General features: G+C 37.4%; 1 protein-coding gene across 3 annotated transcripts in view; it reads right to left on the bottom strand.

The window, feature by feature from the left end:
- Nucleotides 1-12,948, bottom strand: part of VAV3 (vav guanine nucleotide exchange factor 3) — a 439,383-nt gene that overhangs the window by 141,291 nt on the left and 285,144 nt on the right. For all 3 annotated transcript variants that reach the window (XM_070467721.1, XM_070467720.1, XM_020869586.2), the window contains exon 19: nt 12,510-12,555. In XM_070467721.1, coding sequence (XP_070323822.1) covers nt 12,510-12,555 — 46 coding nt within the window. The remainder of the gene's footprint in view (nt 1-12,509; nt 12,556-12,948) is intronic.

Here is a 12,948-nt window from a genome sequence, read left to right as displayed (position 1 = left end):
CAAAAGACAACCTTCCAAAATAATGTGAATGCAGTTTTTCAGAATTGCATGCTATTAAAAAAATCACACATCAAGTTACACAGTTAACTTCTTAAAATGGCTGTCTTAAAAAAATCAATTGCATTCCAGTTTAATATTTAGACTGCCAGAACTCATTCTTTCCATTTCAAAACTGTGAAGCAGAGTGAATTCTGCTGGGTGTCATCCACCCAGCCTGTTTCAGTGCCAGTGACTACAGCTGTTTGTTTCAGAATCTCTAATTAGCTGCCTTATCTTCTGCTAAGGATTCTTCTGGTGCTAACTTTTAATCGTCCAAATTAATTGAAATACTGTAGCAATTTCAGATTAACATTTTCAAAATTAACAATGCAGAAAATAAAATCACCCATAAATCTGCTTTGTAACAGCAGCCACTAATGAACTCTGCAAAACAGACCAGATCACATTGCTAATTTGCACTGTACTACATGGCTAAACTTCAGGAAATAAGCTTTTCCCTGTCCAAAGGTTGGCATAAACAGGATACCCAGAAGATCTCCAGAAGAATGAGGTCTCTGGACCCAAACTGCAATTACATCCTGGTACCAGGAAATGGCAACAAACTCCAGTACTCTTGCCTAGAAAATCCCATGGACAGAGGAGCCTGGTGCAGGCTATTGTCCATTGGGTCACAAAGAGTTGGATACGACTGAGCGATTTTACTTTTCACCAGCCAGGTCCTGTGTGGCCTTGGGTAAATTACTTAACCTCTCAGAGCTTTGGTTCTGTCCACCGTTAAATAACAGTATCTCCTTCCTAGAATTTGTAAAACTCCAAGATGAATCCCAACAATTCTTGCCTCTTTGTATTCACATGCTTGTTTAATACCCTCCCCTGAAAGTAGGCAAAACCTGCGATTTGCCTCTGGCTGACAGAAAGGTGATGGGATGTCATTTCCATGATCATGTCCTATAAGACTTAATTTTCCATATGTCTTGGAGACTCCATCACTTTACTGGCTTACACACTTTGAGGAAATAAGCAGCCATACTGGGGAGGCCTGTGGGCTAAGAACTGAGGACAGTCTCTGGCCAACAGCAAGCTGGGGGCTGAAGATGTCAGTTCTAGAGCCCACAGGGACCTGAATCCTGCCAACAAGTACATAAGAAAGCTGGGACTGACTTGAGCCTTCAGATGAGATATTGCCCTAGCTAACATCCTGAGTGAGGTCTTATTAGAAAGTCTGACGCAGAGGACCCAGTAAAACCATGCCCAGACTTCTGACCCATAGAAAGTATGGAATTAAATAAACATGTGCTATTTGTAAGGTAATTTGTTACACAGCAATAGAAAATCAATACTTTTGATTAGGGAAGCCCAATATGAAGATGGAGTGTTTAAGTATTAGTAACAACTACCACCACCACTATCACTTACAGAGCACTTACTATGTGCTAAATCCTATTGATAAATATCTTACCTATTTTCTCATTTAATCTTTACAATGACCATAGGAGTTGTTACTATTACCCCTACATTTTAGAGATGATAAAACAGGTTTATGGGTCCAAGATTAAACGACTAGTAAGTGGAGGGACAGGACACAAACCCACATCTATGCCTCTGCAGAGTGCTCAGACTAAACGGTGGCACAGGGCTACCTCTGAAGATGAGACATGCTCATGTGAGTAAAAGCCCGCAATACAGTCAGCCTCCCCATCTGTGGGTGCAGAACCCACAGGTAGGCAGTGCCGACTGTGCTACACTATTTTCTAGAAGGGACTTGAGCATGCACAGGCTTTAGTTATCTGTGGAGGATCCCAGAACCAATCCCCTGTGGATACCAAGGGACATGACTGTACAGACAAAACTAGAAAAGAGTCTTCCTTCTCCTTCCTTCCCCATAACCCCTTATTCCCAGAGAGCCGAGTTATGGCCTAAACTTAATGCCTCAAGGACTGCATTCTCTGACTCTCTAGCACTCTCATCCTGACCCTCCAGGGTGAAGAGGACCTTTCATCTCACCTGCCTCCACAAAACATGCCATGTAAGATCTTGTTTCCTTAGTTCTCTATAATTTGATGAGCCAATCTACACTAACATGTACATAGGTAATAGTGGAACAAAGGATTATCTCCTTATGGAAACAGAGTTTCTCTATCTAAAGGAGAATATCACCTCGATATTTTAGGTATAAAGTCAGGGTTATAAGAAGATACTATGATGCAAGAACACTTTTGTTATTCTTGAAAACTAAAGCTATGAGTAGTAGTAGTTAAGTCACTCAGTTGTGTCTGACTCTTTGCGACCCCCATGGACTGTAGCCCACCAGGTTCCTCTGTCCATGAGATTTTCCAGGCAAGAATACTAGAGCAGGTTGTCATTCCCTTCTCAAGGGGATCTTCCCGACCCAGGAATCAAACCCAGGTCTCCTCCATTGCAGGCAGATTCTTTACTGTCTGAGCTACAGGGAAGCCCAATATGAAGATGGAGGTACTGGGGATTGAACCCAGGGCTTCATGCATGCTGAGCATGCACTCTACCACTGACCTATTCCCCTAGGAATGAGGCTTTTTAAAAAATGTCCAGTTTGCATTTTAGGTACATTCCTCAGGGTTTATTTTGTCTGATACTATTGATAAAAATCAGTCAAATAGAAGAGGCTAGAAATGGAAAAAGGCCAAGGCAGGATAGGTGGAAAAGCCAGCTACAATATGCCCAATGAGGAAAATGTCTGAAATTCAAAATAACAGACCCACATTACAATCAGCTCAAACAAAGCTTCTCGCCTTTCCTTCCCCCACTCTTCTGTAAGCATAACTGTTCTTTCTTACTTAAATTCATGTGAACAGACTGGGTCAGCCTCTCTCCCCAGGCTGGAGGTACACACAGAAGCCTGATGGCTCATCACAGGTACCCTGGCCGCAGCCATGGCCTCAGAGATGAACCGAGATCTGGGCCAAACCAGTTAAAGACACCTTGGGAATTTTGTTAGATTTATTGGGGGAAAGGTATTCCATTTTTTCTGGGATTACTAGCTGTGGGGAACGAAGAATTGCTAGGGCCAACTTTGCTTCCAAATGAGACAAACCTGCCTGAGGTGCCTGACAACAGAAAATCAACAGAGAAAAAAGGAAAACAGATACAAGGAGAAATGAAACTTGATGATATCATTTGAGCCCCTGGATCTAACTCTACCTGAAGCCAAAACACTCAACTTTAGTTACTGAAGTCAGTAAATCCTCCACTCGTTTTTGTCCCTTAAACCAGAGCTCCTTCTCTTATGACTGGCTCACATCCTGATAAACCCACTGTAAGCTGAAAACATCATAAGTTGAAATGCATTTAATACACCTAACTATTGAACATCATAGGTTAGTCTAGCCTACCTTAAATGTGCTCGGAATATTTACATTAGCCTATATTTTGGCAAAATCATCTAACACAAAACCTATTTCACAATAACGTGTTAACATCTCATGTAATTCATTGAAAACTGTACTGCAAGTGAAACAGAATAGTGTAAGTGTCTCAGCTGTTCACTCTGTGATCATGTGGCTGTCCGGGAGTTGAGCTCACTGCCTCTGCCCAGCATCACTGACAGTATCACGGCGCACATCACTAGCTGGGTAAAGAACAAAATTCAACATTGGAAGTATGGTTTCTACTGAATGCATGACAGTTTCACATCACTGTTGTAAAGTCAAAAAATTATAAGTAGACTATCTTATTATGTATATAGTCTACAATGAGTTTATTCCAGTTGACAAATGAGCACACTGAGTGGTAGAGCATTGAGGTCAGCATTTGAGAATATCAAACCTACTAAGGGACTGAGAGCTTTATTTAAATATCTGTAGTTCTACATAAATGCACTTTGATTGATGTACTTGTCAGTTATCTTGTCTCCGTGTCTTGTGCCCTTCTTTATTCTACAATGTGTTTCCCCTATCTTGCCATTCTGGTCAATAAGACCATTTATAACCAGCCACATCCACTTTGGTGGGTTCTCATATACCACACAATATTACTGTTCAACAGGTATGTTTGTATGGCCTATCTCTTCAACAAAATTTCAAGGTCCTCAAAAACAGGAAAATTTCCATATATTTCTAATATTGCTGCAGAAAAAAATGAATCTCAAAAGAAAAGGTATCTGTAAAAAAATTTTTAAACCTAACATAAGCTTTTTTTTTATTCAAATTAAAAATTTAAAAATTGACTTGATTGGGATACACAAAAAGGTAAATAACTGCCAATATGAGTCATTTGGATAGAAATTCCACAAATTGCATTCCAGTGTTCTAATTAATGTGCTAACCATTCTCACTATTTGTGTTTAGAAGGACTATAAGATTATAAATGATTATGATACTAAGGATTCCTTTATCAATGTCCTCTTTCCTTATATCAGGCAGATATTACTTGTATCAAATATTACTATTTGAAGCCAATACTTTTGACTCAACTGCTTCCTTTCATTTACCTTACTTCAGACTAAAGTTCTGGAACAAGATTATCTGGTTCTCAGAAGTTGCTGGCTCATAAGGAATTTGTGATGTTTCTTTGCCTACTTAGCATTACATGGCCTGTTCTTTTGCTTCTGAAATGACTACGAGGGCCACAGGTTCACCAAGAAAGTTCAGACCATACCTGATCTTCTAAGTAAAGAATGATTTATCAATGATAAATGTTAAAAAGCAGATCACACAGGTTCAACACTTCCTTTTCAGAATATTTTTCTAAATATGTGCTAGATACACACTTTATTTTCTAGGACATAACTACTATCATAAGGCTTCCCTGGTGGTTCAGACAGTAAAGCGTCTGCCTGAAATGTGGGAGACCTGGGTTCAATCCCTGGGTTGGGATGATCCCCTGGAGAAGGAAATGGCAACCCACTCCAGTACTCTTGCCTGGAAATTCCATGGATGGAAGAACCTGGTAGGCTACAGTCCATGGGACTGCAAGGAGTCACATACGACTGAGCAACCTCACTTCAACTGCTATCGTAATAGAAATTATGAGTTAGAAGTGCATAAATGATCCAGAAGTAGGTTCTATATATAACACTCCAAATGTTTTGTAATTTCAATAATCACATAACTAATGCTGTATTACCCACCTAAAGCTCCCTGTAAAAATCTTCAAGTATTCACTGTGCCCTTTTTTCCTTCGCTGGAGGTACCTGAGCCATGGAAATGACTGGGCTTTGGCCTTGCCCAAAGGTGTGGGCAAACCTGCCAGATAACAGCATTCATGACCCTTTGTGAGTTTGGAATGAGCTTTCAAAGGGAAAAATAAGTCCTCCCCAAACCAAAAAAAGATGTGAGGAAGGGACTGTGATATACATTTTAGAAAAATGTCATCATGGTAAAGAGAATTAGAAAGGCAGTCCCGAAAATAACTACAAGGGGATCAAATGCCTTGTGCAAAACTAGTCTTATTGTCTGTGGTTTAATAGAAGCATGAGAAAATCAGCTATTTTAAAAACCAGAGCAGGCTCCCCAGCACTCGTGCACAGTTTGGATTTCTCATGTCTCTGCAGTGAATCTTAATCACCGGGTTCTATTGTCCCAGTTTTTTCTCAAGTTCATTTTTTCAATGTAAAATATATTTTTACACATTTACAATTATGCTCCTGATATTTAGATGAGGATTTATGTTTGATGAGAAATTCTTTTTAGAGGTGACAGAAAAGACAGAAGTGGGTATGACTGATTATTATGGAAATATAGTAATCTACAGACATTTTATTACTTATTTACTATAGACAAATGCTTCCCTGGAGGCTCAGCTGGTAAAGCTGTCTGCAAAGCGGGAGACCTGGGTTCAGTCCCTGGGTTGGGAAGATCCCCTGGAGGAAGGCATGGCAACCCACTCTAGTATTCTTGCCTGGAGAATTCCCATGGACAGAGGAGCCTGGCAGGCTGCAGTCCACCGGGTTGGAAAGAGTCGGACATGACTGAGCGACTAAGCGCACAAACACAAATTTCACTTAAAACCTTTAACAGTATACATTTGTTTCCCTCCCAAAAAAAGAAAAATGCATTTTTTAGATTAGTACTTAAAAAAAAAACCCTGGGCTGCTATTTTTCTCATCAGTGTTTTCTATTTGGTAATTAAGAAGATAAAATTTCTCTATTGAGCAAATTGGCATCATGTTTAAAAGCAAATCTAAAGGGAATCAACAATTATGTTTAGATTTGAAATGAGTTTACCAATACTTTGAAATTAAAACATTAACAGAAAATGTATTAAATTGTAATTCACAATGTTGTACGGTGATTAGCCTCCAACTAATGAAAATAAATAGAGAAAATAAATAAATAAATAAATTGTAAGTCAATGAAAAAGACCAGCATGAAAAAAATTTTATATAAATGAAAACATATATAGACAACTCAGCTCAAAAGCAATCTTAGCCTATATTTTCTCCTTTCTTTTCCAGTTCTTTTTGCTTTCTGGCACCTATGACATAATTAGATCTTTTTATATGTTTACCAGACTATTTCCTAATTGTTTTAATGACACTATGCCATACTGTAATGAATCAGAGTATAAAAAAGATATTAAAATATTATATATATACACTCTCATCTGCATGCATTTATGCAATCAAGACTTTGTGCCTGTATCTATTCCTTCCTTAGGCAGAATATAAATTGTGGGAGGGGCCATGTTTTATAATCAATGATATGGCTGGTGTTTATCGTTGTATAAGACACAAAGTTGGTTATATAAAAAAGATTTCTTGAATTCCTTTCTTCATACAGGAACAAATTGGAATGGCATTATTTATCAATCTTACTATAAGAGAAACTGACCATCTTTGGAGATGTCTGCTCAGAAGCAGTAAAACATCTCTTCAGTGAATAAGAAAAGACAATGTTTCTAAGCCATTTTTCCCTCTTTGTAATTAAGAGGTTAACAATGAGTGTATGAGATTCAAGAGTTCTCAGAAAGAACTCTATTCATTTACTATTCAAGGCTATCACAAATTATATAAGTAACTTAAGATCAGAAGGAAAATGCTATCCCTAAACAAAGCTATGATTATTCCAGTAGTCATGTATGGATGTGAGAGTTGGACTATGAAGAAAGCTAAGTGCCAAAGAATTGATGCTTTTGAACTGTGGTGTTGGAGACAACTCTTAAGAGTCCCTTGGACTACAAGGAGATCCAACCAGTACATCCTAAAGGAACTCAGTTATATGTCTTCTTTGGAGAAATGTCTGTTTAGTTCTTTGGCCCATTTTTTGATTGGGTCATTTATTTTTCTGGAATTGAGCTGCAGGAGTTGCTTGTATATTTTTGAGATTAATCCTTTGTCTGTTGCTTCATTTTCTATTATTTTCTCCCATTCTGAAGGCTGTTGTTTCACCTTGCGTCTAGTTAGTCCTGAATATTCATTGGAAGGACTGATGCTGAAGCTGAATCTCCAACACTGTGGCCACCTGATGTGAAGACCTGACTCATTGGAAAACACCCTGATGCTGGGAAAAATTGAAGGCAGGAGGAGAAAGGGATGATAGAAGATGAGATGGTTGGATGGCGTCACCAACGCGATGGACATGAGTTTGAGTAGGCTTCTGGAGTTGGTGACGGACAGGGAAGCCTAGTGTACTGCAGTCCATGGGGTCGTAAAAAGTCAGATACAACTGAGCGACTGAACTGAACTGAAACATTTCCCATCTCCCTCTAATCTTTAGGCAGTGTGACAAAGAACAAAGGCCTGACTTTTTAAAATGCTAATGACTGTGGACTTAAGTGTAAGATGCTATGAGTTCCACAAATATGAGATAATTTTGCAATAGTCTAAAACTATGGAGTTGATTAAAGGAACACATGTCCTGGTATAGAGTCACCACATGCAAACTAAAATAAATTTTTATCTTCTATACTCAAAAGGGAATTTTAAAGCTCAGTATTAAAATTTAATTGGTAACTCTGACCTTGGGTGCCACTTTAGGAGAAAAATATTACACCAGTGCTCAGATTTTCTTAAGATTTATGATCTCATGTTCTTGAAAAAGCCTAGCACCTCCGTGTTCCTGAAATAATTGATCTGTCTCTTACAAGTGCTATGTTCCTGAAACCAACATCTGTCTCAGGAAGAAAAGTACAATCTGATGAAAATACTCTGCTATATTTAAAAAACCAAAGAGCTACCAGAATCTGCATCTAATGCATTACTATATTTATAAACGCAGTCAAGATCATAAATTGATAAAATTTCTTAGCACATAATAAGAAAAAGTAAACTAAACTGCAAAGCCATATCTGTAAATACTACCTGTAAAATTAACTATAATAATAAAAAGTGAATATTTTAAATGTGCAAAAAAGACACAATGCAAATCTGTACCTCACATCTTTCATTGTTTGAACAGAACTCCACCTCAGCAGGTAAAGACCTGCCTGCCAATGCAGGAGACATGAGTTCCATTCCTGGGTTGGGAAGATCCCCTGGAGGAGGAAACGGCAACCCATTCCAGTATTCTTGCTGAAAAATTCTATGGACAGAGGAGCCTGGTGGGCTACAGTCCAAAGAGTCAAAAAGAGTTGGACATGACAGCACAGCACCACAATATACACCATTAACCTAGCGAGTTTTTCTTTCTTTTTTATTACAGTCACAAACATTACTAACTTCACCATCAATCTCTCAACTACCACTGCTGATTGTGTCTCTTATTAAAGATAAGCAAAATATCATGGAAGCCATCAGGTAAGTAGGCAATGATAGCAAATCTGAAAATGACTGTGACAAAGTAACTTCTAGCTTCACTGAGGATCCAACATAAAATTCTGGATTTCTTTATAAAGAAATAACTGGCAAATACTTTTGATTCTCCTACACATGACAAAATGTTCAATATTAAATAACACACTCTAACACAAAGTCATCTTTTAGCAATACTTTTCATGTATATAGTAAAATGTACACAACATTTTATTACAATGTAAAGCTCACAACAACTATTATCAATCTCCTTTTACAGATCAGTAAATTACAGCACAGAGAAAAACCAAATTGCCAAACATCAACAGCAAGTAAACAGCTAAGCTTGGGCCCCACCCTAGGCAATGTGGCTCAGGGCCATGCTTCCTATCACTGGACTATTCCATATTCTTTGGGATATTGGTCCAATTTATCAGCAGGAGGAATTTTTTTTTAACATGTTCATAGCAACTTTATGTGTAAGAATGAAAACTAAGAGAAACCCAAATGCCATCAATAGGAGAATGGATAAACACAATAAACACACTGTGTTATATCAATACACATGGAACATAAAGGAATAAACTTTTGATCAAAATACAGATGAACTCCAAAGTAATCAGTCTAAGTGACAGAAACAAGACAAAACAGAGTACATACTATATAATTCCATTTATACAAAAATTTTCTAATGTGAACAAGTCAATAAAAAAGAAAACAGATTCTTATTGTCATGGTATAGAGGAGAACAGGAAGCACAGGAATAAAGAAAGAGTAAAGAGGTATTAGGAAATTTTGGTGGGCAGGAGGAATTTAAAAAACAAAAGAGTTGGTGCCTGCAGGGGAAGTATATAGTCATTCATTAATTCATTTAACAAATGAATTACCTACTAAGAATTACCTACTAAAAGAATTACCTACCTAAAAGAATTACCTACTAAGAAAAATACCTACTAAGCACCTCCTAAAACTACAAGCAAGCCCCTGTGTCCTTATGCTTTGACGTAAAAGGCTTTTGCTTTAGTTTCCCAGGCCTCCTCTGAATCTCAAAGGCTGGCTCAACAGTTAATGATTAGGAAATGTGAAGGTGTAGAAACAAAGAATAGCTGTTGGGTTGGGGAACTGCTAACAATTTGGACTATAAATCTGCCACATGACAGAATCTCTGAACTCAAAGTTCTCTGAAAGATACAGAAAAAGGCCTGACACATATTTCTAAGTTGTTTTTATAGGAAGCAGACACCCTCCAGATGAAAACACTGACCACAAGAACATAGATCCTACACTGATTAAATCAGAAGGCTGATGATATTTGAAACTTCACCTTGATGCCAACCAATCCGAGAATTATAAACAAGCTGATCACACACTCTGCAGCCTCCTCCCTCACAACTGCTTTTAATATCCCTTTCCTGAAAGCCATTTGGGAGTTCGGGTCTTTTGAGCATGAGATGCCTGTTATCCTTGCTTGGTGTCTGCCATAAACACTGGACCTTACTTCCACAGAGTCTGGTGTCAGCAGATTGGCTTTAACACTCTAGGGTGAGTGGACTAAAGTTGGGTACGTAAGACTACTATCCAAAGAACTAAGGCATTAAGTTCCTTTCCAAAACAAACGGTCTATGAAGAAGAAATCTGGATCTGGTGAAGTGGTTACATCTGTCCTCCAAAAATTTTTAACCATTTTTTCCTACAAGTCACCCTAAGTGAGTCCCTGGAAAGCAGTCTATGTGCAAACCCTTTGGAAAATAAAATAGCTAAAAGACAAAAGATAAAAGAACCTTTCAGTCCTTTTACCTATCAGTAAAAACACTGATAGCAAATAATGCTCTTGGGAAGCAGTTTTTCCATGCTTAGGAAATCTCGATCTTATTGAACCCTTGTTTAAATATCCCACAGTGGAATATCTTCCACACAACTGTGAAAATCTTCTTAACAATAGTTACATAAGGATCAACTCAGAGTAAGACAGCTTGATAATTGTCAAACTAGGGTTTATTTTGAGCAAAAAGGCTTTCCAACTTGCCAACAGAAAGTAATAAACATAAAGAAACAGAAAGAGCAAGGATACAAAAGACAACCAACTTATAAACACATAATTCAAGCCCAACATCAAAAGACACCTTACAGGGAGAAATGATTATTACATTAGTATCTACAACAGGGAAGATCATCAACTATTTGCTTTCTTTTCAAAAGTGAGAAAAAATGAGAAAGCAGTCAAATATACCTAATGGACAGCTATATAAATATATTTTTTTCCCCAAAAAAACATAGCACATGGCACCATTTCTTTTGTGTTTGTTAAGTTTATTCTTCATGACGTTCTAAAAACTTTGGACAAATAAAAATACCAGAAGAGTTATACCTACAGAAAGCCATCACCTTTAGGATTAAGTAAGATACTTTACTATTGATCCACTTTGCCATATTTATAATCAGTAAATTCATTACACCTACCTTTGAGTAATTTAAGGGCTCCTAAAAATTTTAGCTATAAAGCACATTGTTAATAGTCAAAAATGTGTTCCTACTGACACACTATAAATGTAGAAGTGCATTTCGTTGGGGAAAACAGATTAGATAAAAATGCCCATAGAAGAAAAGGAAATATTTTAAAATAATATTTATAAAGTTTAGATAACTTACAGAAACAGAAATACTATAGCTTGTACAACATAAAGAAAAATATTATGTTCACAGTCATATACTACTAAATTGAGCAAAAGTCACTTTAAAATATTATTGCTGAGTCTTCTCTACAAAGAGTATTGTCTTGGGAAAGTCAGAACCAATAAAAAAAAGTAAGCCAGATCCCCTATTTTTTTAAATGGCCTTAATTTTGTTCTGTACTTAAAAAGATTTAAACTGATCTCAGGACACAAGTGAGGCAATTTCTAGCCAGAGGCAACAAAGCTCCTATAAACCTTTTCAAACAGCTCATAAACTGGCATGGCTACCAGGGGTGTGGTTTCAGTTAAAAGCTATAATGCTTGAAAGCTAAACTTTATAACTAGGTGAACACTGTTTACAATGGGGAAACAAAACACATAATCTAGATTATTTTCCAGCAAGAAAGACTACTCTGTATTTCATGTTCCACTTGATTTATTATCAAGTTCATTTATTGGAAATCCTTTAGCCATGAACACCTTTTACGCACAATAATATGACCATATCTTTGATAACTAAACTCTGGAAGGCACTGCTTAATGGATGAAAAATAATTATATGAAAATAATGACAGGATCAATCTCATGATACTAAACGAGAAACAACTGAATGCTCTCTGCAGACAAAAAATGGGTCTCCGGAGAAGACACTTGTTCACAAAGTCCTTAAACTCATTCTTCTATGATAAAATAGTATAGATACAGAATAAAGAAAAGTATTTTCCCAAATGGGGAGAGTACCAAGTTGGCTAGTTTATAACCTCCCTCACCTCCTCAGAACAAGCTGTTTTTTTAAGTGCCAGTTTGCTGGTTGATTTTTTTCCAGGTTTGGGAGGAAACAGGGAAAGGGTGTTGGAACTTTGAGCATTAACCAAGTACCCTGAGGCTGTTCAGTAAGCAAATAACCAGCTCAACTGCTGACTGTGGAAAGACTGTGGTACTGATGGTTACTCATCACATGACACTGTCTTAGGTAAATGATTTACAAAGTAGACGGTCACCTCCTGGTCACACATTATATACCAAGCTGCAAAGAACAAAGGCCAACAATCTGTCTGACTTTCTACTGCAATTCCCATACACTTTCACAATCACTTAACTAAATAAGTAATTATAGATGTTTAATCACACACCTGGATCCACCGGTCTGGGGGTTCTTCGGAGTCCATTGGTCCGTTTCTGTGCAGAAAGGCAAAACAAAGACTTTGTGTTATCAAATTGTATTATTTTGCGACACTCTGGAAGTCCATTGAATGTTGCACTACCTCCATTTAACACTACTGTAAAATAGGTAACTAATAAGGACCTACTGCATAACACAAGGAACTCAATCCTCTGTAATGCCCTATACGGGAAAAGAATCTAAATAAGAGTGAATATCTGTTAGCAGAAACTAACACAACATTGTAAATCAACTATCCTCCATTATAAATTAAACAAAGCAAGAATATTACTAAAGTTGATCAAAACACTCAGTTCCAGTTTTGTTTTTTTTTTTTTTACAATTTTTGTTTCTCTAATGTCTTCCACTTGCTAAATCATTGATATGACACTATGGGAAAGAAATACTTC

This window comes from Odocoileus virginianus, chromosome 5, assembly GCF_023699985.2.
Source record: "Odocoileus virginianus isolate 20LAN1187 ecotype Illinois chromosome 5, Ovbor_1.2, whole genome shotgun sequence".
NCBI lineage: Eukaryota > Metazoa > Chordata > Mammalia > Artiodactyla > Cervidae > Odocoileus > Odocoileus virginianus.
Note: the sequence above shows the minus strand (reverse complement) of the source record. Positions and strands in the feature narration are given on the sequence as shown.